This window comes from Xylocopa sonorina, chromosome 1 (genome assembly GCF_050948175.1).
Source record: "Xylocopa sonorina isolate GNS202 chromosome 1, iyXylSono1_principal, whole genome shotgun sequence".
Classification (NCBI taxonomy): domain Eukaryota; kingdom Metazoa; phylum Arthropoda; class Insecta; order Hymenoptera; family Apidae; genus Xylocopa; species Xylocopa sonorina.
In genome coordinates this window covers 5,737,593-5,765,100 of record NC_135193.1, presented here as the reverse complement: position 1 = coordinate 5,765,100, position 27,508 = coordinate 5,737,593, and the positions used below count along the sequence as shown (strand labels likewise).

General features: G+C 43.3%; 2 protein-coding genes and 1 long non-coding RNA gene across 3 annotated transcripts in view; 2 read left to right on the top strand and 1 right to left on the bottom strand.

The window, feature by feature from the left end:
* LOC143423976 (neurotrimin) overlaps nucleotides 1-12,483 on the bottom strand; it is a 173,032-nt gene extending 160,549 nt beyond the window's left edge. Inside the window, exon 1 of the mRNA XM_076895704.1 lies at nucleotides 12,238-12,483. Within this exon, the coding sequence (XP_076751819.1) occupies nucleotides 12,238-12,310 (73 nt within the window). The 5' untranslated portion in view covers nucleotides 12,311-12,483. The remainder of the gene's footprint in view (nucleotides 1-12,237) is intronic.
* The window catches only part of LOC143424018 (uncharacterized), a 379,502-nt gene that overhangs the window by 51,994 nt on the left and 300,000 nt on the right, over nucleotides 1-27,508 (top strand). The gene's annotated exons all lie outside the window — the stretch shown is intronic.
* Nucleotides 1-27,508, top strand: part of LOC143423999 (uncharacterized) — a 414,599-nt gene that overhangs the window by 89,123 nt on the left and 297,968 nt on the right. The gene's annotated exons all lie outside the window — the stretch shown is intronic.

Sequence of the window (27,508 nt, the reverse complement as noted above, 5' to 3'; positions counted from 1 at the left end):
ACGGGAAAGAAAGGGAGACAGTAGGACGCGAGCGGGTTCGGCGAACGGATGAAGGAGAGCACCCACGCGGAGCAAGAGAGCGGAAGACTACGACGATGGGCGCGGGTCGTCGGGCTTTCTATTCACTCTGCCCCCTTTGCTCACCCCCGCCCACACGTTCGGGCTTGTGCGCGTTTGAATCTCGCGGAAGTAGAGGATTTCCAGGGAAAGACGTGCATCGCTTTTTATCGTCGGATAGACCATTTGAACAACAGCCAACATGGAAAACCGAGACCCGATTGTGTACCATCCCTCTCTCTTTCTCTCTCTCCCACCCTCTCGGTTTGTCGTTCCAGTTTTGGCCCCTTCCGAATCGGTTCTTCTTGCCTCCCTGTTAGCGCCACCCCCTTTCACCGTCCACTTCTTAACCCCTTGTTCCGCCCGTGATCATGCTTCTTCGCGAGCCACACGGACGTCGTGCGGTAATAGATTTATACGTTTCGCGTTCTCGAAGAAAGACGACCACCGTACGCTCGTGCCCGGCAACGGAAACGAGCGTGAAATGCGCATACGCTTGTCTTAGAGTCTGACCCGGATAAAGGATACATCGAACTCCGGATCGCTGAAATATTCGTGGCTCGCGGAAAGTGGAAGAGCGAACGGGTGGAGATAAAGAAAGAGGAGTAACGCGGTTGCCAAGTCCGGCATTGTTTCACGGGGTAAGTTAATGGATCTATTCTCTTTGTAGTTTATACTAATTACTGCAGGCTGAAACAGATAGAACGGTGCCGCTGGTTTTTCTTCGAATGCAACGCGGGCGTCGATTCGACGAGATAAAGCAGCTCTCGTCGACGGAAATTTTACCTCGACGTTCGCCAGAAATTACCGCGTGGTTTCCATCGTTCTTGATGTCAAAATTGCCGTATAATGCAAACAAGGGATCATAAATTATTTCGGAATTAGTGCGACGGCGTCGATTAAGCGGGGCGTATAATAAACGCTTCCAATCAGGTTGTCTCCGAACGCCTTTGAGCGTCATTCAACGCGAATCTAAGGAAATGCAGGGCCTTTGTCTTCCATTCAGGAAGCCATTCAAGACAAGAGAATCGGGCGACGAAGTCACCTGGATCGCGATAGCCGGCTGAATTCCGGATCGATCGTTAGCGGGAGGGTCGTTTACGGAATCCTTGCTGGCGGAAGAACGAAGATACCATTGGGCAAGTTGCTCGCACCTCGATCGTTGCTAGACAGTTCATCTTTAATCGAGAAAATCTAAATCGTTTTATTCTCGTCGGACAAACGACCAGGGTAAGATGTCGAAAATTCCGTGGGATCACAGAAACCTGATGTTCTGCATCGAAACACGTTGAACTCGTTTATGAGGATTAGTCATACACCACTGATTTTAAACGTACATAAGATTGCTCGCACTTTCTCCAATCAATGAATTTTTAATCGTCGCCAGATGTACAATGCACGATGATACGAATCGTTCAGATAAAACAGCAAATTACGTTTCTAATTATAAACGGATGTCCCAGAGCAACACTCGTTACGAAATTATGGTTAGTTTCGGAACTCTAGATTACACGAAAGCGCTATCCGATTCGTTTTATGGAACAGCAAGTCATTACGTCGGCATAAATATCCACCATTGCTCGTTCGAATATGACATTGTTTATTCACGTTAAACTACATTCTAATAGCGATAAATTTTCTACTAAACTAGTTCCTATAGATCGAACGGTTTACTAGCTTTTAATACACGATAATGTCGGTGGATGCCATATGTTTTCGAGCAAAGTTGATATAGCCGGCTCATTTGATCGCGAGCGCGAGCAACAATTCATTGGACAATTTCGAAGCACGGTTAATCACGCGTTTGCCGTGACAATACGTTTAACAACTCTGGCATCGCGTCGGTACGCGTTCGCGTAGACCATTAGTTTGAAATGGATTTAAACATATTAGCGATATACGATTGGCGTACTTTTTTTTATCGCGCCGTAGTGCGGGCGACGACAGAAATCAACGCGTACGCTAGTGACGCCTTCCTATTTCGACTGGATCAGGCACGGCCGCTTTATTAAGCGAATCGATCGGCGACTCGTTGAATTACAGGACCCGGATGGATCTCGCGCTAATCCTCTCTATACGCCGATTTCTAACGCCCCATTAGCAGCTGCCTTGCAATAGATTCGAAAGGTGGCAAGGATTCGGGATCGATCAATTCAAGAAAAAGGAGTCCTCCGCTTTTTCACCGCCGTGGCAGAGGGAATCGTGTAAATTTCCACCTCCGACCCGTCGACGTTTCTCATTAATCGCTGATCGATCTTCTTGCCGGGTGATTAACGTTCAGCGCGGCCGGGGGGGAAGGGACCGGCGTGGCGGCGGCGAAGATGAAGAGAAAACGATTCAAGAGGAAAAAAACAATCGGGCGGAAAAATAGAGGAGGATCGGGGAAAAAGCAGACGGCTGGCCGCACCAGCCGTGGGGGAGATAGATTTGTAGATTCGGTTAATGAAAAGTGCGCGCTAAAAAAAGGAGGGAAAGGCGCTGGAAGGGTGCGAGTTGATTATTGTGGATCCGGTTAGGATGAAACAATCTGTACCTTGATAATGAGAAACGTCGTTTAAACAGCGATCCTATATCGTTGCCAAGGTTTAATACACTCGTGTTATTTGCCACGGTTTCATATGGATGTATTGTAATCTATAACACGCTGCAGCAAACCGTGACAAAATTGAATATACATTGGCGGAGGTGGATGTTGCGTGTATAGTAGACCGAGCAGGGCCGTGTACGTTATGAGATACAACAACGCGAGGAACTGGTAAATTCCAAAAGGCATTGCGAACAACTCGGGAAGCGATAGTTAGCCGTGGATATCCAGCGTGGTAAACAGAGAATACGTTGTTTCCTAACGCGGTTTCCTAGCGCAGCGAAGAGTTAAAAGTTACGAAATGCTGTATTCGCAAACATTACTTCCTTCGTTTTGATTAACATCGATACTAAGTAGCGATACGATATTTTCTAACCCAGAGCCACGCGTTTGTCGATCTCCAAGCTCAAGAATTGATAGCAGGACCGATGGAATTTGGGCACTGGTGGCCGAAAACGTCGATTCGATACGATGTAACCGGTATCAAAGAATGAATTACGGACAGCTGAGGTGCGAATTGTTCGAGGAAGATTGCACGGCCCCAGATAATTAACAGAACGCAGTGAATTATCGCCGTAACAGCTATCCGTCTTCAGCGCGTCACGTAACTATGCATCACCATGCACGGAGGTATTGGGGCATAAGGAGACACGCGGCATAATTTCCTCCCACGCGGGCGCCCAGCGAACCCTCGTGCCACCCCCGTCCACCACCCCCAAGTCATAATGAATACGCGCGTTGCGGTTGCATAGCTACGTCACGTGTCACGAGGGAAACTTTGAACACTCCTCATCGTGAAACAGCAGTCACACACGTCACGTTACAACGGTCTTGTGCCGTTCCTTGCTGCTCTAACAACGACGATGGCGATGGCGATGACGGCGACGGCTACGACTGCGACTATAACGAACGCGGTGGCGAGGCGGGGAACGCGAAACGGCGACGAAGAACCCTCGAGAACTCGAACCGAAGGACTCGTTGCTTTTACGGCTCGCGTTTTTCTACGGCCAGAAGAAACTGGTTGCGCAATTTAAATTTCGTTCGCGCCTTCTTACCTTACCGAAAGAACGTGACGTTTCCTTCCGCCACTGCTGCCTCGCCATCGTTTCCTCGTGCCGGTTATGTGCGGAATTATCAGGCACCAGTCTGTCCGCCAACCTGCTGCGTGCATATACGCGGTAAGGAATCGTACGAGACACGCGCTTTTGCAGGTTTCAGTGCTTTGGTACGAGTTAAATATTAAATGCTCACGAAGACACCTAATCTTCAAGGCGATGGTTCGTTCGAATAGGAACCAATAAAGAAGAAATCTCTTGCAGTGATTTAGAAGAAAGAGACTCTGCTGCCTTTTTCTGGCATAAAATATCTCATGAATGAAATGTGTCATGACGATGAACTGATATTTTGATACCATGTCGCGAGTAAGAGTATTAGAGCCTAACACTCTCACTGACGCACAACCATGAGGAGTTTCAGTTTCAGGTGTTGGAATACTCTTCACTAGTTGAGGTGTTAAGTCTATGACAGCCAGGTAAGGATAGGTATGGGATGCGCATTATATCTGAGGCATGTCGGGGTTAGGTGTTAAACTCCTGTTAAGGTGCTGAATCTGTGCCAGATTTAGTTAGCCGGGATACTGCATTAGACTCGAGTTAAACACATTAGATCGTCCAGATAGCTGAGAGTCCAGATGTAATTGTAAAACGTAAATTAGGTCATTGAGTTTGAACGTTGAATATGAGTTAAAAACACGCGACTAGGTTTGATGACTGCTAATCAACCATTATTTCGACGCATGCATGCGTGGTGTATGCTAGTTTTCAGAAATACGTTTCTCACATATTTTTATTATCTACTGTCTAAAATCATCCTCCAACCCTTTATTTTCCCCCACACGATGACCTCTTTATTTCCAAGCAAAGACGTTATTTTCAGTCGATTGTTCTCGCTGATTGCAGAAGTTTAAGACATTCTTTCACCGGCGGAGCACACCCAGGATTTGTAGTGTTTGCGTGTTGCCTTTCGTCCAGGGAACAATAGGCTGCCACTATAGATGGAGAAAGCGAGAAACTAACCAAAGAGCATCCGGTTCCAGTGCTACTCGATGCCAGTCCTTTCAGCTCTTCGTGTCCACGTCCTGGCGTGTGTGAGTTATTACGCGTGACCCCTCAATTGCTAGAAAGGGATGATCTGTCTTGTCTTTCCGTTATGCCAGGGCAAACCTTAAATGGATGAGTTAACAGAGTGCAGTAACAATTAATTAGAACATCACGATTCCCATTTCCTTTCTATAAATTTCTCACGGCTTTCCACTCAACTATGAGAACTATCTGTAAAGAAATAAAAATGAGCGCATATTTACCGGCGATATCGTCGATCCGTTCGTCGACGAAATTCGAATCGGAGTAGGATTATCGCGAGTGTAATTACTGAAAATCATGAAACGCGCAATAATTCAATTTCTGTGCTGTTTATGACGATCTGTGGGCAACTCGGCGGGTAACGTTCCCAAATGCTGAGTGTATTTTAATATCATAACCTTCGTCGTGTCGCGGTACACTTCGCAGATTTACATGAATTTATCCCAATTAACTACGCCGAAATTGGACAGTCGAATCGAATAACGATGCGAATATTCTGATTCGCTTATCGTTAAATAACGCCGTTCTCGTCTCGTATTTCTTACTTCGATGCCGATCGGTTTCCGAGCTCCCTTTATATTTCGGCAAATATGTTCGATTGATCTGAAATAGTATAAAAATCCCGGTTACCGCGGGTGTAGCGAAGCTTCGGCTCTATAGCTCGCTATCAAGCGGGTGATTGCGGCCGCGTCGGTATTCCGGCGCGCACAAAACAACGCTTGCAGCTGACGTTTTACACTTTGCGGCGGCTGACTGTGAAGCTGGATAGATTCTCTGGCGCACTTGCCCGCTTCTGTATCTCGATCGTTTTAATCTGGCCATTGAAATTCCTTCTTTTTCAGCTAATCCACAGCTACGTTTCAGTTCATTCATAGAAACGCTCGGAATGCAGAATGTCAATAGCAACCTAAGCGTTGAAACATTGTCGTACGAACGGTATATCATTTGATCTCCTGTGTATTCTGCCATTTAAAGTGCGATAAGTATAATTGTCGACAGGCCTTCCATTATGATCCTACATCGGGAGTTGGAAGGAATTGAAACTCCATTACGATAAATTCGAAGAGGATAGGATTTAAAGTTCGAAATTTAGAGCTGCTCTACGCGCGTTTATTTTCCTACGTTTATCATTAAAGTTTCTAAGTGTTCCACGGACTTTAAAGTCTGCAAACAATAAAAGGATTCGAACAATGGCGTCGTACAGTCTCGGGTTGGCCACGCGACATCCTTTTAAATCAACTCGCGCCAAGATCAATACCCCATGACGTGCAATAAACACTTCATTACCGTTATAAAACGGCGATTAACTGCTGATGTTAAAAACAACGCAAAAGAAAAGGCTGGTCGAGGCGCGAGAATCGAGGGACGAGCGGCCACGGGCATCCGCGTAGAAATTAATTAGCGAGCCAATTTAACTTTAACGATCGTTCGATTGCACTTGGCTTACCCCTCGAGTGTGTACGCTGATAATAATATCTATCGTTGAATGCATCATAGACGTGCACGCCAGAAAAATACGTGTGGACATTCGCTTATTTTTAACGTAACATAATTTCACTATAAAATCGAACGCAAGAGAATCGCACAAGTATTTTTGGCATTTCCTTGCAATAGCGTCTGCACGCGTCCAATTGCATCGTTTCGTCGAATTAATTTCCTCATCGCCTGTTGATTTCGACGACGATGGAATGTAGAAACGGAAATTCTGACTTTACGAAAATAGAAATATTTATCTTCCGCCGGACACAACCGGACAGCACCGTCGTCAACGTGATAATTGCACCGATTTGGAAAATCGTCGGCGTCGACAAATGAACTGTATCCTGGCACGTAGTACGTTCGTTAACGTTTTTCACAGGACTTTATTGACCGCGCGAAGTTTCGGTCGTTTATACGGTTATCCCGTGAAATGGAAAGATAAAGTTGCACGCTATTCCATTCGAAGGCAACGTCCTGGTTTTTAATTGTCTTATCATAGAATCAGAGCTCTTCTAATGGAATTGTTCTCACTTTTTATTACAAAACGAACGCAAGCCCAATCGAATGAAAATCCCACGCGGTATCACTTGTCGGAACAGGAACAAATCAAACTCTAAGCAATTCCGCGTGATCTGTACTTTATACCTATAAGCGGCTTCGAAACAGACGCTCGTAGGTTGGCCGCATTCGTCGCATTTAAACGGATCAGCGAATCGATGAAACTGAAATTTTTATCAAAGCGTCAAGTCCTGCAGCTAACACGGCTTCAAAGCCCCGAAACAGTTACGGTAAATTGTTTTTCAATTGGGATAACTCGGCATTCCGCGCAATCCTAACGCGTCGAAAGCTTTCGCGTAACTGCGGCGCAATGTTTATTCAGATATACATATGCGAGCATACGTTTATACGAACGGTCGAATCGATGTTCAACCATTTCCTTGAACGTCGATTTAGCTGGACTTTGTATCCTGACCTACTCGCCTGTACAACGGCGTATTAACCCCGCGCAAACAATTAACCGAAGTACCAGCAAAAGTGCAGCCGCAGCATCCCAGAAAAGTAATAGAATACCGCGCGCAAATATTTGCGGGCCCCATGAATCATAACGCGCGCGTGTAGACATTTGCAAAGTTAATTGAATTCCTTCTCGTTTCGATACACACCGGATCGCCAGTCGCGCTAATTAAATTTCACCGAGCAATTTTTATAACCGACCGTCCAAACATATGATTTCAACGAGACAGGCCAACCGTTTCCGTTTCCGTTTTCCTTCTGTGTTTATCGACGGTTTTATTTACTCGGCTACCAAGGACTTTGTTTCCGATGTTCAACTAGCATAAATTTCAGAACCGTTCACGCTCTATTCGTGGCTGATGCGATCGATAACCTTCTAATTTTCGTTAATAATACTTTCACGAATGTTATATCAGCAGTCTGGAGAAGCAGCTACTGATAAACTAAACTTTGCCATTTACTTGTTTGAACTCTTGAAACTGAAATGGCAACCAATCAGGAAATTAACTCGGCAGCTACTAGTTGATAACAACATTTTCTCAGCGTCTTACTCGTTCTCCATTAAGTTCCGAAATATTAATTTCTGCCAAGAGTACCTTCTACAATATCGCGCGAATATTTGCATATTACGCGTGCAACTTTTGCGAATGCAGACAAGAAATGATTTCAATCTATCGCGGCGTTAGAACTGAAATAGAAGACATTTGATGCTTCAGCGTCAAATTCATTTCTGAACGCAAAGCGTATATTCTCTATCATTATTTTTGAACAAAATATCTGTCGAATCGATCGTTTTTAATCATTCTATTCTAACGCTATTCTGTACGAAATTATGAGAAGCATTGATGTATGTAAAAGATATATATTTCCATTAAAAAAAAAAAAAAAAAGAATAATAGTGCAACTGAAAACGCACGTGACTGGTTGCACACGGGGAAAAATATGGGGTTGGAAATGCGGTCCTTTTTGTAGTCCATTTATCTTTCTCCTCTAACATTTTTTTCCAGCCCCTCTTTCATCTAACATTTTTGTACAGCTGCAATTTAAAAAGAGACCCACACGACTGGTGCCAGCTCTGCGAATCGCTCCGTAATACGCATTCTGCGTCGCGGTTTTCGAAAGCGGACTCGGTCGAACCGTTCTTGAACCGTCTAAGGCCGAATTTCACGCGTTCCTCAGGAGCGGGCTGGCGAACATCGCGCAACAGCCCTCCGTCCACTACGGCACGCGTCTCTATTTGCATAACAGGAGCGCGTGGTAAAATGGAAATTGCCCTACGTTGTATAACACCGCGTACCTAGGCCGTTTGTATACACCTACAGCTCACGATGAAAGAGAAAGGAATTTCTCTCATTCGCGTGCTCGCGAATAATTACCGGACCTGCCCGTGACATGAAGTTTCAAACTGCCGCTGACTGGCCTCCTCGCGTACCACACCGTTGCACGTTTTATTGTTTTCGCGCTTTTACGTCTTTCGTATCCCTGTTTAGGAACTGGGTTGCGAAACCTTGGCTCCTTGCGCAGGAGCGAAGTGTTTGCGGGACATCGAGTGAAGGCGAACGAATTCAATGCTGTGCAAAATGAACGATCGCGGTGATCGATTTCATTTCTATCGCCCAGTCGGTGTGAATATCGTGAGCCCCGTTTTTTAAGTGAATGGAAGCGTTGGATCACTCTTGCGGGAGACACTTTAGAAGGTGCTTCTGAAAATGGAACTAAGATGAAAATCAAGAACAGAATTTACGTTTGCGAGCACAGTGTTTAGCGTTTAGTTAAAATGAGTCAACTGGCTAAACTATTTAAGTAGCGGGCAGATTGATCGCGGAGGAACTAATTTTTCCCGCAGAAAAGAATTCAACGCGTTACGTTTCTATGCGTCCAATTTTAATTACATCCTTCGGTCGCTTTATGCTCGTGACGTCCACTTAGTCATGCTTTCTTCCCTTTCAGTTCCATTCGGTCATTGATAAAAGCGGAATATTAATTAATCAGCCGGTGCGCTCGACGGTGAAATTATCTTTGCCGTGTATCGTTACTGTACTCTCAGCAAAGTTTATATCTTTATTTCCCAAGCGTAGATTGTTCCGAGCTGAACTGCAACATCGCGGAACGATATCGTCCGTATTTTCGCGGAACACGCGACTGCGTACACAATTTGTCGGGAAAGTTCGCCAAATGATTCGGTACGAACGCAAATTGACAAATAAACAAATTTCATTAACTTAATTAGATACGTGCACACCTTGGCTTAAAAAAATATCGTGTTTAAACATTGAGAAAGTCCTGAAATATACTCGGAAATATCCCCTTCCCGAACTGCTTTTCTGTACGAAGAAGAAAATGATAACGACTTGAATCTATTATACTTTACTAATGCGCACCCATTATTCTATTCGACCCGAAATTAAGACAAATAATTCGACCTGCGGGAACGCAAACCTCGCGTAAAGTTACTCGAATTTGAGTAATGCGACTAATCTAAGCGAGGCATAAAGAACCGCGTAGAGTTCGATGATAGAAGCTCGTAGAATAGTACTAGAAGTAAAGGCCAGTACCTAAGCGCCAAGGGGGAGGGTTGATATCCCACCTTCCTATCTGCAAACCTCTCTGGACTTCAAACAGTCCACCGTTACATACGAATTCCGTGGTCCTTGACTTATTGTCGAAGCTCGCGCCGGTCCACACACTCGCCAATACTGGCGTTTCACCAGGACGTTGAAGAATAGCGATAATTTACCCAAATGATTTCAATAATGAGCAAATTAACGCAGTTCTTCCCGCGGTCGATGACGATATTTCATCGAAAGTTTCGAGGCGGTTTCAAACAGGGGCATTAATCTATGCAAATCTCTTGCTCGCGTTATGTTTAAACAGGATTAGAACAGAATTTTCGTGGTGCTTTCAATTTAAAAGTTTGGTCTCCCGGGGAATTCGGACCGATGAATTTGAATGTACGGCTCCATCAGTGCCAATAGAAATTGCAGTTCGTCCTCTCATTTTTCTCACGCTCCTTTGAAATCGTTTCGTCTTCTCCAACATCCGAACGTTACGTCAGGGACGAAACGAACGCGACCTACATAATAATATCTGATGCCGAACAATGACACTTTCAAAAGTACGACCACGCGTATAATTGCTCGTCGTTTCGATACGAATTGTTATACTTGCAAAATGCGTCGGAAAATGAACACTTTTAATATCCAATTGAAAGGTTCTTGTTTCAATTGACATGACTGACGGGTTAGGTAATTTTTTAAAGCGCAGTCGAATGTCCTGTACGCATTCGCACGTTCTGTACATTCTCGGTTTTTAAACAATCAAATCCTGAGATACGTCAACGATAATCCTATGCTTGTATGTCGTTTCATAAATCAAAGCGTACATATACATAAATAACATTTTATACGAGGCTTATCACATTTTTCACGTCCTGTTCTTCCGCATGGTGCAGATATAGTTTTATAGTAACTATCTCTCCTCTTGCACCTCCTAATTTACATTAAATGTACTATATGTACAAGAATCAACGTACATTTAATATAAATTATAATACAAGCCTAAACTAGTATTAGACATCACAAATTCGATGAAACTTAATTATCAATTAGTCGTATATCAAAATTCCTTGCGATCTGAGCATTATAAACGATCAGGTCTTTTTAATATTAACGATACAAGTGTCTTCAGGCTTGCGACCTCTATAGTATTATTCTATTCGTCATTCGAAGGAATTTTAAGAGGTCCTTGTCGTTCAACGGCGCAGAAAGCCCTACTTTCATTGTAGGACAAAGTTGTAGACTGACTTTCTCGTGAGTGTTTTCCCCTTTATCCGTTCCATACTCTTACAGCGTTACAGAATTCTCCCCCTTTACTCCCTCTGAAACTACCCTACCAAAGATCGCGACACCGTACAGTTATTGTTAAACGCTGCAGTCTAATTAATTGAATAAATTTCCCCATCTTCGTGGAAAGATGATGCTATTATTAATATTACACAAAGAACGATGATCGTAGGTTTACTGAAGTTTAAAGATATAAATATGTATTAAAGATGATATCGATCATTGATACGACTAACACCTGATTTTTCTGTTTGCAATATTTTTCGTCGAATTGCGCACTTTTTTTTAAACATTCCAACTGATTTCTCAAGATATACGGGCAGTTCATAGTTTCAACTACATTCGCCGTTATTTAGAACGGTGCAACGTTACACCCGTGGAAAGTTCTTCGCAAAAAGTTTGCGACGTCAAAGTTTACCGTAACTTGAAGTTTCAAATGGTCACGTGAAAGATTCAGAGGTAGCTTCCCTATTTCCCAATATGTATTAAATAATTTTCTCCTTCAAGTGCCATTCTCACGCGGTATTTATGTAGGAGAACGTAGAGCTCGCAATTCGAACCAATAAAGTCTTCTTAATAAAGCTTAATCTACTTAATTTATTAAATCACTTAACGATTGACACGTTAAGTAAAATAGAACAGAAAAATTGTTCAGATTCTGTCATTGAATACAAAGACTATTGTTGTCAGTTGGCCACATGGTGTTTTTCCTATTATAATATTCTCAGAAACGAAACGGGTCGTCGATTACACGAATTAGATTGTCCAGTCACCTCTAAATTGAATAACTCACAACACCTACCAATCCCATCGACTCTCACCAAGAAAATGAGTCGCAATATCCTTATCACAAAAGAAGTTTTTCAACCAACAAACGCGTGTTCTCTCGCGATTCTTCTAAACAACAGATTCGACTAGAAATACGTCGCATCAACGCGGAATTATGTAACGTTGAATCTACCGCAACTCGAGAATGTCAAGCGCATCGTACTCGACGTATCAAACCCGACCTGTCACTGTTAAGAAATCCGTAATCGACGGCACGACAAGAATCATTTTTCCAACTTTTTCCCTGTCTATCGTTAATAACTCGTTGTGTCTTCACGATCGATTCACTCACCTTCTGTTCGATGGGACGCAGCGACGACAATCACCGAGCTCCACAGGATCAGCTGATACGTAGTTACCCCCATAGCGGTCTGCGTTCTCCACGGTACCCTTCGTAACAGTCACTCACACGCACAGCCGAGAAATGTACACACGAGCCGGTGTCCAGATGGAGACTGACTCCGCCGTGCGAAGTCCTGCAGGAGCAACACGACACGCATGCGTCCTGCGTTCCACGTGCCTGTCTCTTTCGTGCCTTTTCTACTTACGGAGACACTTGCGATTTTATGAACGACTCCGTTCTTTTCCTGTTGTACAAAAGATTTCGCGTACTTCTTAAAGAAAGCATAAATAATATCACCGTCCACTGACACGTTATCCTCGCGAGAGTTTCACTCGTTTTTAAAGAGATTATAATAATCGATGAATGTAGGTACATTGTAATATACAGATAGTACGGGATTACGGTAATAAAATAATTTTGATTCGACGATAAATTGATATTATTTGGAATATTAAAGTGATTCGATCTCGCGGATTGTGAAATATTATAATAGGCATTAACGAAACCTGTATAAATGACAAAATGTTCGATATTCGAGTTGTACGATGAATATTTCCGGTGCTGTAAAATTGGTTTCGATGTTACAATGGGGACGAAGTATCATCAAATATATTAACAAATTATGCAATAGATTTTGGTAATGAATTAAAGAGGATATTGTTCGAATCCATGTGGCGGTATTCAGTTAAGCAATAATCGATTTTGTAGTAATTACGACTAGTGAAATAGTAGTCCATATCCGGGACGTGTTTTGTGCATGTGCGTACTTATGTAATTAATTCAGGTTATATCATAATGTCGATGGAACGCTTATGCTAGGCAACGTTACAATTCGCATAACTACTATTATAAGTAATCAGTAGTTCAATTAAAACATTTCACAGTTTTAATGGTATCACGTAATAATTTCTGGTATCGATTCCTCGCTCACTTTTTCTTTATTCCAAGACGTCATAAGTCGAAGAATAAAATCTGTTTTAGAAATTGACCACGATAATGATGACACCAAACAATTCTACCAAAAATACTTATCAATAAATAGAAGGTGCAGCTACGGAAATAATAAATATTGCATATAATATTACACGAATAGAACATTTTACTCGTAAACGTAGCGTTTGAAGGACTTAAACGGTAGAAATTACATCGCAAGGAACGCTGTGTCTGCGCTTGAAAGTATTATAGTTTGAGCCGTACACTCGCGCTATGAGCGCCGGCAGGGCGAGAGAGAAGATTGGAGGGTGAAGAACGGAGCAGGAGAAAGAGGGTAAGTCAAGTTTCAGCACGTAGAGCTAGACATCACGAAACGCACTAAAATCGTGAAACAGAATGGAATTAATTTGGTAAGCTGTTAAGACAGTTTAGATTGTTATAATGGCGGTACACAGAATCTCGGTGTTCCGAATTTACATTTTCGAAATGACAGCAGCGGAGTGATAAGAGAAACTGAACGATATATATAGAATATTCGCGCCACATACGTGCGAAATATTTTATCCTCGCGTACGTACTTTTATCGCATGAATAGTAATTCTTTCGCGCGAGTTATCCGAACGTTTTGCAGGCATTCCAATTAACTTCATCCGAATTACACCACACATACCAACCGAATTACATCCCGATAAATCATTATCATTATCAGCGTGCTATTCGATACAGGAGGAAGCTAACTACAATGCCTGCGAAACGTTCGGATAATTATTCCGAAAGGACAAGGCTTACACACCCGAAAGCCTTAACGATCTGGTGCTGAGCCGCGAGAGCTTGAAATTCCTCAAAACTGTAATACAATAGAAATTCCTGTATCTGAAGAGCTATCACGCGAATATTCTGTTATCTGAATGATACATTTGCTTCTCGATTTTCTGTACCGTAGAAACAAACGCAAACAAGATCTTTATGTAATTAAACTTAGGACTTTGATGGTTTTTTTTTTTAGAAAAACGAAATATCTCACAGAACAATTATATTTGTTGGAAAATAGTTAATCCTGATAAAACCACCATCTTTCTCGTTACATTCGAATGCGAGGCCTATCGACGCGGCACGCGTTACTCGTTATAAACCACCCTTCGTACAGAATGGTGCGTGAGAATGTAAAGTGGAGCGAGAAAATCGCGCGAAAACACGAGAAAAACACGAGGATGGGAAAATATAGAGATAGAGGGAGAGGTGTGGGAAGAAAGAGTGGAAGCGATGGGCGAAGGCGTGGCGTAACAAGAGCGCAAACACATTCCGCCAAACGAACGTCGTTAGGAAAAGATTCACTCGCCGACTTTCACGTTTGATATGAATTTTCCTCCTCTCCTGGCCCGCGCGATGGCACACATCTTTCGTTTGGTGGATTCCTACTGAAAATTGCGCACGCTGAACGACGGCGACATGGGTATTAGGCGGGGGGCGAAGTCAAACGAGAAAACTTTGCGGATTAAGCGCAATCAACTGCCGATAATTCCCTGGCGAATCGTGCCCCGTCTCTCTTTCCATCAACAGAAGGGCTGTACGAAGGTCAGAGGGACATCCCATCTCGAAGGGTAAGGCTGAATTGTTCAGTTTGGACGTAGCTCCGCTAGCCGCGGCGGAGGCGTCCCTTTACCTGACGTCGAAGCCGGCAAAAAGAGAACCGCAGGAGTATTATCCAGTAAATTAATCTTCGTCTTCTCCATCTTTACGTCTATTAGATTACTTCAATTGTTGTTCCTTTTTATTATTGTTGAATATTTTTAAATGCATTCTGTATTCTCAAAATTCAATCGAATTCACCGTGTCATGGGACAGAGAAAAATTTGCATATTTCCATATTACTTTATCATCGATGTGCGCGTTATTATAGTGATAAAAGCAGTCGCCCTCTGAAACCCATTTATTTCAACCAGGTCTCCTCAAAATGGACTTATTATCGAACTGTTAAAATGAGTTACAGAATATCTAGCAAATGAGTTGCATAATGTTACGTAAGTACTTAAATGCGCTAATGCGACGTTAATTTACCTGGACAGATTCTGGTGGAACTGAAAATATATCGTACGGATGCGCTGTAAATATTATTTTCGCTCCATGCGGCCACCATCGATCATAATTATCGAGCATGGTATGCGCGACCGAAAATATTAGAAAACAGATCCTGTCGTTGCTGACAAATGCTTTTCTCTTTTTCCAAGAGGAAAATGTAAATCGTGCCAACGGAAGAATTTCAATTCCAGTTCATTACCGAATACTGTGTCCTAATTTCTGTTCTTTTTATGATTTTCCGATAAACGTACCGAGAATGCTAACAAACGCGCGACATATTTTATTCGCAACGAGCAGTGAAATTTTGGCTACGTTTTCCCAACTTCGTTTAATGCCTCACCAAATGAATGCGACTGCTCGCGTAATTATACGATAAGTATGTAAGCGGTAGCTACCAGCGGCGAAAGAATTATTTGATCGGCAAAGATGTTGTCCTATCCCGGTGAAACTAGGTAATAATGAGACTAATAATTCGCGTGTGGAAGCCTCTCACGTTCTACGTAATTCACTGGCTCGAGTACAAATGGTCCTCGTAGCTTCTGCGCCGTTAATGTTAATATACAACGTGCAGCTACACGTGTAACATCAGATTTCTAATTCTAATAAATCCCATATGGAGCGTGCCTGCTTGGATTGCGGCCATGGAACACCAGGAAATGGTCCGTATAATTCTTTAACGAACAACCGGCACGTGGACACGGCGGGCAAAGGAAGGTTGTAGTTCTCACTCATAATCATACCGTGAAAGACAGACGAATTTCATTATACATAAACTTACGGAACCTTATGTAATACTCAAACTTAAACGAATGATAAATTTCAATATTTAAATTGTTTCATTCGTAAAATAAGTTTCCACTACCAAAGTGAAAATGCTGTTACCTTATTGGCACTCTTTTTGCTTACTTGTACTACTGTTACCATCGCGTCCAAGTGAAATACACGTGCATGCGTACTCCAAGTGTGAATATCTGCTTTCGTATAGAGTTGTAACCATTAAAATCTTCTTTTCTGGCTAAACTTCCCTGTATTATTTATTCGAGACACGTCGAGACAGTGGTAACGCACAGATGACAGCTGCGCCAATTGGTCTCACGACTTCGTTGCGCGCGTTCCAGTCACCGAAGGGATTATCCACCGAATTTCTGGCTTTCGTTTGTACGTACACAGAGACTAGAATGCAGTTCAGCCGCGTCTCGTAGCAAACTCTTCCCCCTTGATTGCGCGCAGAAGTGTGCCACACTTCACGGTTTGCCTCGTGCCCGTTCGTTAGGAGTTCCATCTTTCTTCAATTTACCACGAGTGATGTTTCCATCCGCCGGTCCTCCGCTTACACCGAACGGCTTCAAGTGCAGTGCACTCGTGGTCATGTAGTGCCTCCTCTTCTTTGGGAGCATCAAGGCATTTAGTCGCGAAGTGAACCGTTCCGCGCGGTTAGAGGATCGTTTCTATGGACTCGCAAGTCTCTGTATAATTAAGAGAAAGGCACACCGCCTGTTTGCTATGGCAATATTTAGTCAGCAGCCGATATCAATCGGTTCGATACCTGGATATCGTATCTCTGGTACGAGGCTAGACTTCTGCGAATCGATAGGTACGTAGTTACGAGTACGCCATATTTAACTCGACACGATTAAAGTATCACAGCTTGCGTTATTGAATTGACATCAGAATTTATCAACGTCGAATTTCTGGTTCGGACGAATTAAATTGCTCGTATCCAAGCCGAATTTAGTGTACTGCCAAAAACTGCTGCCACATTTTAGAACGGGTTTAAATGCCTCCACCAACGGCGACCATTCAACTGTGTTCTTGCGAGCATCGACCGAGGAGGTGAAGAAACAACCGGCTGATGAATTATCGAAATTCTGTGAACGGTGGCGGATCACCTAATTCCGCGGAGCGATTGAAATTAAAGAGAGAAATCCCAGCCGGCATATTCTTCAGAGGAATGGGAACGTCTTCGTTGATTTATACGCGTCCATTAAGGGTCCTCGCTAGATAGAGCGTGCTTAAAATTAGTATTAGCGGGAAATTCCGATTTCTCATTCGATCGAAATATTTCATCGGGTACCCGAAATGTGGCTCGTAAATTATGAACAAGGATTACAGTCCGTGGAGTGAACGTTCCGAAAGCTGAAGCGGACGGACGATTAAACGATCCGTCAAGTATTTTAACTAAACGATACAAACAATTGTAATTCATCTGAAACAGGATACGGGAATTTAAAACGTATCGAGTGAAACTGAAACTAACAATCGGGAACTGCTACGCATCGAAATGATTTATACGTTCCATTATCTCAGAATTAAATGACATATTTTCATAATAACACACATTTCCGTCGGATATTGCAAGATAATTAATACTAATTAACGCACGAGAGATAATTAAACGTTGATACAATTAGTGCGTATAATTAAAAAGTTGATACGTTATCAACGCATTACGTGTAACGGCGAGGTAATCGTTATATTTCTTTTATCTCGCTGGATACGAACTTCCCGCAAGTACGTTCGAAGTCGGAATTATAGAGCAGCGCAGTATCGAAATTCGCTCGCAAACAAACGAATAGCAGTTTATCAAACTTTAAACGAAAGCTCCGCGAGCATTATTCCCACGGTATTAATTGATCGCGAGTAGCAACGCGCGGTGCGAGCGTATCACGGGGAACGTGGCCCGCGAAAGTGTTACGGTTCGCGAATCTCTATCTAACAGACGCGAGTTCGTATCGGATTTCAAATGATAAACGAATAAAGGTACGCGTGTCTATCGCGAGCTCGCCACGTTCAATCGGCCCGCCTCTGTTTGCACGTGGAAATGAACGGGCCAACAGATTCGTAATCATCTTCTCATTCCTCGAGCAGCCACCGTTCGCATCTGCAGATTTCAATTGCGTGTACGCAAACAACGCGTGTGTCCCTTCGCTCGTCACTCGCTGTCGGTCAACACACGGTAAATATAAATTCCATGGGACACACCGGAGCTTTGTCAACGGTACGTGAGCGGTGAAAAAAACATTGTCACGCTTCCTCGCGAACTTTCGCGCCCCCGTTCTCTATCTACGCCAGCACTGTAAATAACCAACCTGGAAATGACGTTGTTACGCGTCGGAATCGGAAACAAGATGGCTTCTGCCAATCGACGACACCTCGAACAGACACCTACGTTTATTTGTGAGACGATTACCTTTTTTTAAGGCGAGGTAAACGTGTCAGACGAAGACACTCGATACGGAGAAAAATGCTCGAATTTGAGAGAAATGATGTAATTGGCTCGTGTGCCATTGAGTACGTAACTGGGTCCAATGCGAGAGCGCTACAGGTCGTTTAACTACCCCACGAATTACGATCTTTGGGATCCATGGTTCCTTGGGATCTCGCTAATTTATAATATCCTGAACTATATTGAACGGTCTTATGCGCCACGCCATTGAACTCACTTTAACGATCGCTACCTTATTCTGAATAAAGATACCCATTCGCGTGAGGCATTACTCTGTTTCTTGCGAAGCAACGGAACGCATACTTCTCCGCAAGGTAGCAGCAAAAATTCTTCCGTCAGAGTTACAAATAGTTCCGTAACTCCTGTCCATCTGTCAAGAATTGTACTCGCGTGTCGCGAATACCAGGCTGCGCTAAAGTTGCATGTTGCCGTGTTGTCGATAAATTCAACTCTTGTTCGGAGGGAAGTAACAACTTGTTCCCGCATGCGAAGATAACCATGTGACGAAATTAAATATTAGCAAAAGTCGTCGGTTTTAGATAGAATTACACTTCGAATCTGCGGCGACGTATCGACATCGGTCGAAATGTGCAACAATGATGGAGCATTTGACAAAGATGTGCGACAGTCTCGAACGATAACCACGAAAAGTGATTACTTATCTATGGGTTTTCGCGTTTCTTTACGCAACTAAAATTCTCCGTAACTATTTGAGGGTATATTTTTCGATATTTTGCACGAACCGTTCGTGTTTCTACAGCAATAGCGTTTGTGTGTAACGTGTGGCGTTTAGCTGAGGTATTATATAACTGTGCATGGTCGATGCACCGTGTTTGGTCAAACTAAACAGAATTTCTAGCGATAGCAGTATTTGGTTCGTTACAGATGGAAGTTTTATCAGGTGTAACATAGTTTGATATAAATTTCAGAAGTGTCTACATCCACATTTACAGGGGTGCCATGTTTGCACGTTTGTCTAACCGGTCTTAGTTACACACAGCCTTTTCTCGTGCCCAATTGTCATTATTTAACTTGGTTTTAAAAATACGTTTGCCGATCAATTAAATCCAAACATTGTGTATGCGTGGACGTGATAGCGAGAACAGAGGGGGCCAGATTTCATTCGTTCGAAGCGTTCGATGCCGAAATACGCAAACGTAAATTACCCTTTGCCTTTGGCAGTGCTATTGGTCAATCCACAGTGCAACCTGTCGAATGGGAAATAGAAAAATGTTGGAGTTCTATATGATGACGCATATCTCCTAATTCAACACTTTTGCGTTGTTATTTGTTCCCTTTGGTATGAAACACTGCCACTATTTCATAGTACGATATATTTTCTTTCATAACAATACATCCTTTTTATAGGAGTTTAACTGTCTTTCAGTTAAACACAAAATTATTTATCACTGATTTCCGAAACAGTGCAAGACGATTAACCTAAAATAATTAATAGCGGAAGCATCGAGTTTCATAATTTAATATCGGAGTTTGTTCTATCAACACGATGTTCGATAATACGTTACCAACATAATATTTAAAAAATCCTAGTACAACAGTTACGCTTGTATGATATTACTTGCTTCCGGAACGTTATTCCATGCGGGCATTACCTAATTCCAGATTGCAATAATCATGTAATTGGTCAGATAGTTCGATAACAAAAGATTCGCGTCGATGAAGCAACCTCCATTGATTTCAGGTCATCCGATTGAAACGATTGCTCGTCGATTCGTCACGGCAACATCAATTCGAGTGATTCGATCATTTAAACGAGGCTTTGGCTGATTTTCTTCGGTACGTGAAAACAATCGCAGCCTTCGTCGTCTGCTTTACGTATGGACGAGTTAAAAAAAGGTATCCAATAATTGAGGTTACGTCGTCGTAGGCCGTTGAGAATTTTTTGACCAACCCAATAATTGGCGTCGATGAAAATAGGCGTTCACGTGCGCTCGAGCGCTTCGCATCGAATCGATAACTCAACGCGATGCGTCCATGGAATAAATTGTTTCTCTCCGCGGCGAAAGCAGAAAGAAAAAAAAAATTGGAGAGGGAGATAAAATTTGAAAAAAAAATCGCCCACCGTACGCTGTCCCGTTAAATTGATTGAGAACATTAAAAATTACACCGGAGATGGATCGTGCCGGTGGAAACGTCCCGACGCTGACTGCTTCTGTTCGTGGGTCGAGGACGAAGGAGCCGTAGCACCTTATGGTGTAATCCAAAAGTAACATAACGATCTATCTTTCTTGCGAAAACCCGACGAGTTTGCTCGAACCTGGAGAACACAGGCAAACAGTTTACTCGTACATCTACACACTCGCTCGGAAGTACTGGAACAATAGCCTAATTGTACACACACCTAGAAAAATATGAGTCAGCCGTCATAGATTCCATTCAATGCTGTATATTCTATATTACTTTTATATTTTCCTATTAGACAGCATGTTTTTTTAATTCTGCTACGTAATATGTAATAGAACTTGGCAACAGACGCAATTTAACGAGAATTAACCAAAAGATTGAAGGACGGAGAAACTGGTTGTGCAAATCCTAGAAGCTACCGGAACAACACTTCCACCCCCCCATTTTCTAAGGTCCCCTTTCCTTTCACGAACCATCGGCCATACTCTACGCCGAGTAGAACCAGCCAGTGGATCCTCGACAGTATTTCAGTGAAGTATCTAAGAAGAGAAATGAAATGTAGAGGGCTGGAGGCGTGACTCGAACTCGTATGAGTCGCACCAGATGTTACAATATTTACTGCGAGAAGAGTTTTCTCCTATACAAACCCCCCTGCCCCTCCCGATAATCCCTTATGTTTCCACCTGGATGCTTGTGACGCGTGTACACACGTATCTGGGTATGTACAGACATGATACATGCGTTCCACGTGCGGTAATATTAATGTCCTGTAATGACAGCGACAAAAGGAGAGGAGGTCGATAAAGAGAAGAACCGGATTCTTTTCACGATAAAGTAGCTACGATATAACTTAGAAACGAAACAGCATCCATTGCGCCTTAAAACTTCGGAATCGGTTTCATTTCGCGGAAAATTTAACGGATTAACGTTAATTATCTTTCTAATCTCGAACAACAGAAAGTAATCTCTTTCAACCCTTGCGTTATTAAGTCGCCATTGATGTATCATTCTGTGAGTTGTATTCTCGATTCAGCAAAGAGAGATATTTCTTGAAATGTTAAACTGGTTGCGAATTCAGGTTCAGCAGATACGTGAAATGAAATTTTGTCTTAACATGGCTGTTAGTCGATCTCAAAAACTTCGTTTTCAATGTTAATTACCAAGTGGCATCGAATGATAAGAAAAAACTGTATAATTATTAATGATTCTTGATTATTGCATTAATCCAATAACCTGGATGTTCATCCCACCAATCGTTAGAACGTTTTTATTAGTTGGATCCCGATCTAAAAGCGAGGTAATCGGTTTTTGGCGCGGAACTTTTCAATTTTCGAGTAACTCAATAATTTAGTTACCCCGATTCCAATTCCTCGACGTTTCTTAAACATTCTTCTAACGTCTTCGCGATGGTCCGACGACGGCGTATTGGTTTTCCAGCGCGAAATAACGTTTCCAGATGGTGATGTGAAATATCCGAGCGAAGCTGGAGCGGAATCATACGGAGCATTGTGTTATCTCTGAAGCGATCCGCTCTGATCGAATCGTTCCGACACGCGAAAGTAGGTTAATTGACTAATATAGATCGTAGGAGGATGTACTCTCTGGGGGTACGTCCCGTTCCTTCGCGCGTCCTCCCTCTTCCATTTCGCACATCGTCTCCGGATAACGCGACGTCGCATTAATGTGTAATTGGTGGCGAGCTGGCAAGGTGACACGATACCAGCCACCGCCAAGAGGGAGGCCAGCCGTGTGATGTAGTGGCGGCAAGGCTGCCGCTAGCATAGACATTTTACTCGTGGAAGACGCATGGTCCTTGCTAATATGACGTTTGAAATATGGCGCAACGCGCGCGTTCGAAGGTGCGAGAAGAGGTGCTCGGAAAAGAAAAGAGGGTGAATTGAACGCGGAGGAGAGCCGTTGAGGCCGACCGAGCGAGAAACGGACGCGGGAAGAAAGCGAGCCGGCAAAAAGTTTGGCTTTGCTTCTCCGACTGGTTCTTACGCTACAAGCATGGGGGGTATCATTTAAGAAAAACCCTACATTTTTGTATTCCCCTTTGTTTTCAGCAATTTGTTCTCATCTATTTTGCCGTACCATGCGGGAGAAGCTGGCAATCGAAAAAAATATTTATACAAGTACTAAGCTTGAGGTATAATGAGATAGTCTTCGATTTCTGAAACTCGAAAGTTGCGTTCTCGAGTATCCGAGAATGGATAAAAGCTGTATTTATTACTTCCTTTCAGGCATGCGAACAGAATCGTTATTTCGCTACTAACGGTAACAAGAGAAGTGTTGCACGATATTAAAGATACATAAACTACTCGTGTTGTTCAAAGAAATACGGCGTACTACTTATCTGTGCTAACTCCTTAAAAAGCAGGTTCTAAGTTGAAAAATGACGCATCGCGTAATTTTTCTCTGCTTCTTACATGTTTAACGTGGCTGAAATTCACTAAGAACTAACGTGTTTCGCAGATAAGGAGAAAGAAACTTTGCGAACAGTCGTATCTAACAATGTAAGCGGTGTTCCGCCTTATCTGAAAGAAAATCTACAAATGCTTCAACCACGCTAGAACGCGTATTTATTTCTTATTTTCCTTCCAAGGTAAACAGTAATTAATGACTGTTCCGTCGCCTGATCAATTTCATTTGTCATTTCATCCGCGAACAATTTCAATTATGAATTATGATAATGTCCAAATAATGCATCGAATGATGCATATTACACCGTTTTAATAAACGAAAGTATTATACATATATCATTGCGTCAACGTCGCTAACAAATATCACATTAATTGAAAAGGACGGTATTATGATTATCGGAGTTTGTAATGGATAATGCCGTAAATTTATACCCGTGAAGGAACGTTTATGGAACTTTAAAATTCATCGATTGCTCTACACACTAATGGGCATAACGAAATGCGTAAATAATACTTCGCTTTCTAGTATTATTTCGCACGAAAAAGCGGTCAGAATCGCTGAGCGTCCCTCGGATAAACGGAAGTAAAACGGCACCGTTGAGATACCAATCGCGTCGACGGAATGTATCGAAAAACCCGATGAACGAATACGAAATAATCGACAAGGGAATGGAGAGTGGCGGCTCACGGAACTGTTTGATTCACGCTTGAGATGCGCATTCTTGCGATTCTTCAGGAGGACGGCAAACTCTATTCCGCGGCGTTTTCCGCCAGCTGAGAAGCAAGGCCCATCCGGATTACGGAACACGAATCCGGAGGGGTTCCGGAAAGTCGGAGTCAAAGCGGGGGAGTCCGTTATACTGGAACGACTCGCACTCTGCACGCCGCCGATTTATTCGAAAATCCGTGGAAAGTGGCACGTTTCACCCGTTGTGAGGCGTGTCTAGCCCACCCTTCGCGCCCCAACGTGCCTGTCTTCCTCGCTCGCACCTTCTTTCCACCCTCCCCTGTCCCGTGGCATCGGTGAGTTCGGTGTCTGGCATCCTTGCCCGCCTAACGCGTTCCTGACTCCCAAACCCGAGCCCGTAGCCCGATTTAGGTATTCCCGTAGTAAGCTTACCGGAGCCTCGGAGCCAGTTTAGCGTCCTCTCTCGCGCCCCTATCTGATTTCAATGTGGTTCGGTTACGTGCTTCAAATCAAAAACACGAACGTTATTTCTGCACGTGATCTCCACTTTTCTCGTCGGTCCCCCGACCACCCCTCCGCTCACCTCTCTCCCCGTGCTGCAACAACCCCCTTACCAACACCACGGTCTCTCTTCCCTTTAGCGATCGTTCCCTGTCACCCCGCCACCGCCACCGGGTAGTTCTCAGCCTGTATCCCGTCGACGCGGCGTTCCCGTTTTTCGCGCGCGTACCCTCGACGAACGACCGAGGCGCACCCGTGGCTTCAACCACCCACACAGACGAAACCTTATAAACTTTTATTTTCGAGCACACCGAGGAGAGGGGCGGATAGAGGTGAAAGTTGGAGGTTAGATGAAAGGAAGAAGGACGAAAGGATTCGAGCGGGAAGGAGCGTATGTTCTGTCAAGCTGTCGCTGAGAGGGAGCTCGGCTGCCAACTTATGGGACACGTACAATGCGAGCCAAGAATATTGCAGCTCCTGTCGCCCTTTTTACCCCTTTCCGCGCCCGCGTTTCCCTCATCCAGCCCGCGCGTCTTCGTACCCGCGGCCGTATCTCTCACGCGGCGCGAGGCGTCGCGTTCGAAAGGGCTGCTACCTCGTCGGATATTGAAATGTATTTAGCAAAAAAGAAGCGCATAAGTACTTGACACGGACAACCGTTTTGTAGGCTGTCCTCGCGCGGCACCCAGCACGGGCTAACTTGCCCGTGTGCCGAACTGTCTGCCCCGTCCGCGCCACCATTCCGCCCCCGCGGTGCTTATAACGTTCGAAAACGTGTGACGGCTGCCTGTACAGATTGAAAGGAGATGAAAATGTAAGGACCCTCCTAACCTCTCCTGCCCTTCCGGCTCGACACGGTTTTCGTACGTGTGCCAGTACCACGCGCCAGTTTCAAATAAGTTGCCGGATGTACGCGTTTGTAGAATTCGAGATGTTATCTCCTCGTAGGAAGACGGGGAATGAAGGATGCTTTTATTAATTCATGTAGAAGCTGTTGGACGATCAGTTATTCAGAGACTTCTTGTACATGTATAAGTAGAGCAGATAGAAATAGAATGGCTTCATAATGAACAGTAGTATAGAAAGGAAATAGTCAGCTCTAACCATGTGAAGTCGATTAAGCAAATCAAAGACAGAAAAATTAAATTTAGTTTTAAACAAAATTATATAATATTAAAAAGCTTCGTCAAAAATTAATCGTCCGAGAAATAAATAATCTGCGAACAAAGATCCATGGAATAACCTGGAATAACATTTAATTAAACCTGCCATTGGTAGGAAAATGTGCTTTATCGTAACAGTAATGAATAAAGGAGACATTATTGGTGCCTGTAATAACTTGTTAATATATATTACGTTCTCTTTGTATCAATTTTTCGATCAAGTTCAGCTGAACGATTTTGACGTACATCGGACACAAAGCTTCTAAAGTTGCTTTGACGAAGATAGACCAAAATTCCATCCTGCGGTCTTACTCGTAGACTCATCTGTTGCAGAACATCCTATACCTTGTGCAATACAGAAATTCTATACGAAGAATCAGTGGTTAAATTTCAATCGTTAACTCTAGTCCGCAGGATTCGAGCTGCGTCTTGCCGTCGCGAAGTACAGACATAAAAAGCAACTCGACGACGGGATTCGGTGACAAACGATCGCATTGTGAACGTCTGACTTCTTCCCTCCTAAGTATAAATCTCTGCATGCGGCGGAGATTTATCACTGCCTTAACGTTTTAATAACTAGTAGTCGAACGCGAAATCGTATCCTGTAACTTGAAGTTATTTGCATGAAACGATTTGCATTTTGTAGCTAAAAATTATTTACACTTTTGGCCTGAAACTAGTCGACTTTTCTCCACACTATAAACGAAGAAAATGAAAACAGGAAGGATTTTCTTTTCGAGAGTAATTCGAGGAAATACCACTTTGACTCGAAAAACGACCCGTCAGAGTAAGTGGAGAAGAATTGAACTGTTCAGCATGGCTACTGGCTACTGGTCCGTCTTGACCGCCACTTTTCGTAATCCAACGGCTTACATTTGTTTCGAGCGTAACAGGACCAGCGAGTCTGCTAGCGATTTAACTCCCTCTGGAAAACAAATTCCATCACGTAGCCGCGGCGCAGCTAGTCGAATGGATAAACGGCTATAGAAATCGTAGCTCGTTCTCAAGGCGAACGGGGAACATCTTCGCCCCTTTCTAGTCGTTCCTTTTAATCCGAAGATTTAAATCTCCGCGCTGCGTTCAAAACCGAGGGCCATTGTAAGCTCTCGTCGGCGCGGATCTCCGAATGATGTATCGCACTGCGTGATTTAAGTGCACACCATGTAACGAGAATTGCACGAATCTCGTAGAAAAATTTCCCGCTTCCTTATTGTTCGTATTCGCTGAAATATGCGCGACAGAGATTCAGCGGATACGACGTAACAATGATAGCTTTGAAAATGAAAATGAAGCTACGGTTCGTCCAACATTGAGTCGGTCGTGTAGTACAACAATTGTCAATTCGATCGATCCTATAGTTCTAGATTCTTCGACTAGATATTCAATAAAACGGGACAAGATTCTACTCCCTGCAGTATAACTACAATTGTACGATACAATCGAATCCATCTCCGTGTGCATCGAATCGCAGATTTACCATTCCCAAGTCCAGAATTGATAGAGAAATACGGAATTGCCGTAAGCAAGCAATTAACCATGCCTGGGGAAGAAAATACACTTCGATCAGGTTATATCGCACCGTGGATATTGGTGTCTCCCGATACAGAAGTGCGCCAGGGGATCGTGCAAAGTAAACTCGATTGTGCCTTGTTTGTACGTACACCACACTCAAGATCGAAAGCCCAATGAGATTACCAAGCCTATTATCCGGTAGTAATCATTCTTAAAATAGAGTTAATCGTAGAGATCTTGCTACTCTAGGCACGTATTCAGCGTGCAAACAGAGACATGGAACCGAGAGAAATTGCGAAGCGGATTTTAAAACGGGCACGGTTTTTATTCGCCTGTTTGCAGAAGCTCGCACAATTATCTCAAGTGATTTACATCGTGCACCCGAGCGTTCGTAATCTCAGTTTGGCACGATACAAGGTAGAAGGATGATCGTCATTTTATGTAATCTCAATGCGTGTTTGAAAATTCTACTGGGCGCGAATATTACGCGCAGTCGACGATCCGATGATAAATAATGAAAAACAGCGTATAATATTTTAATATTAATTTA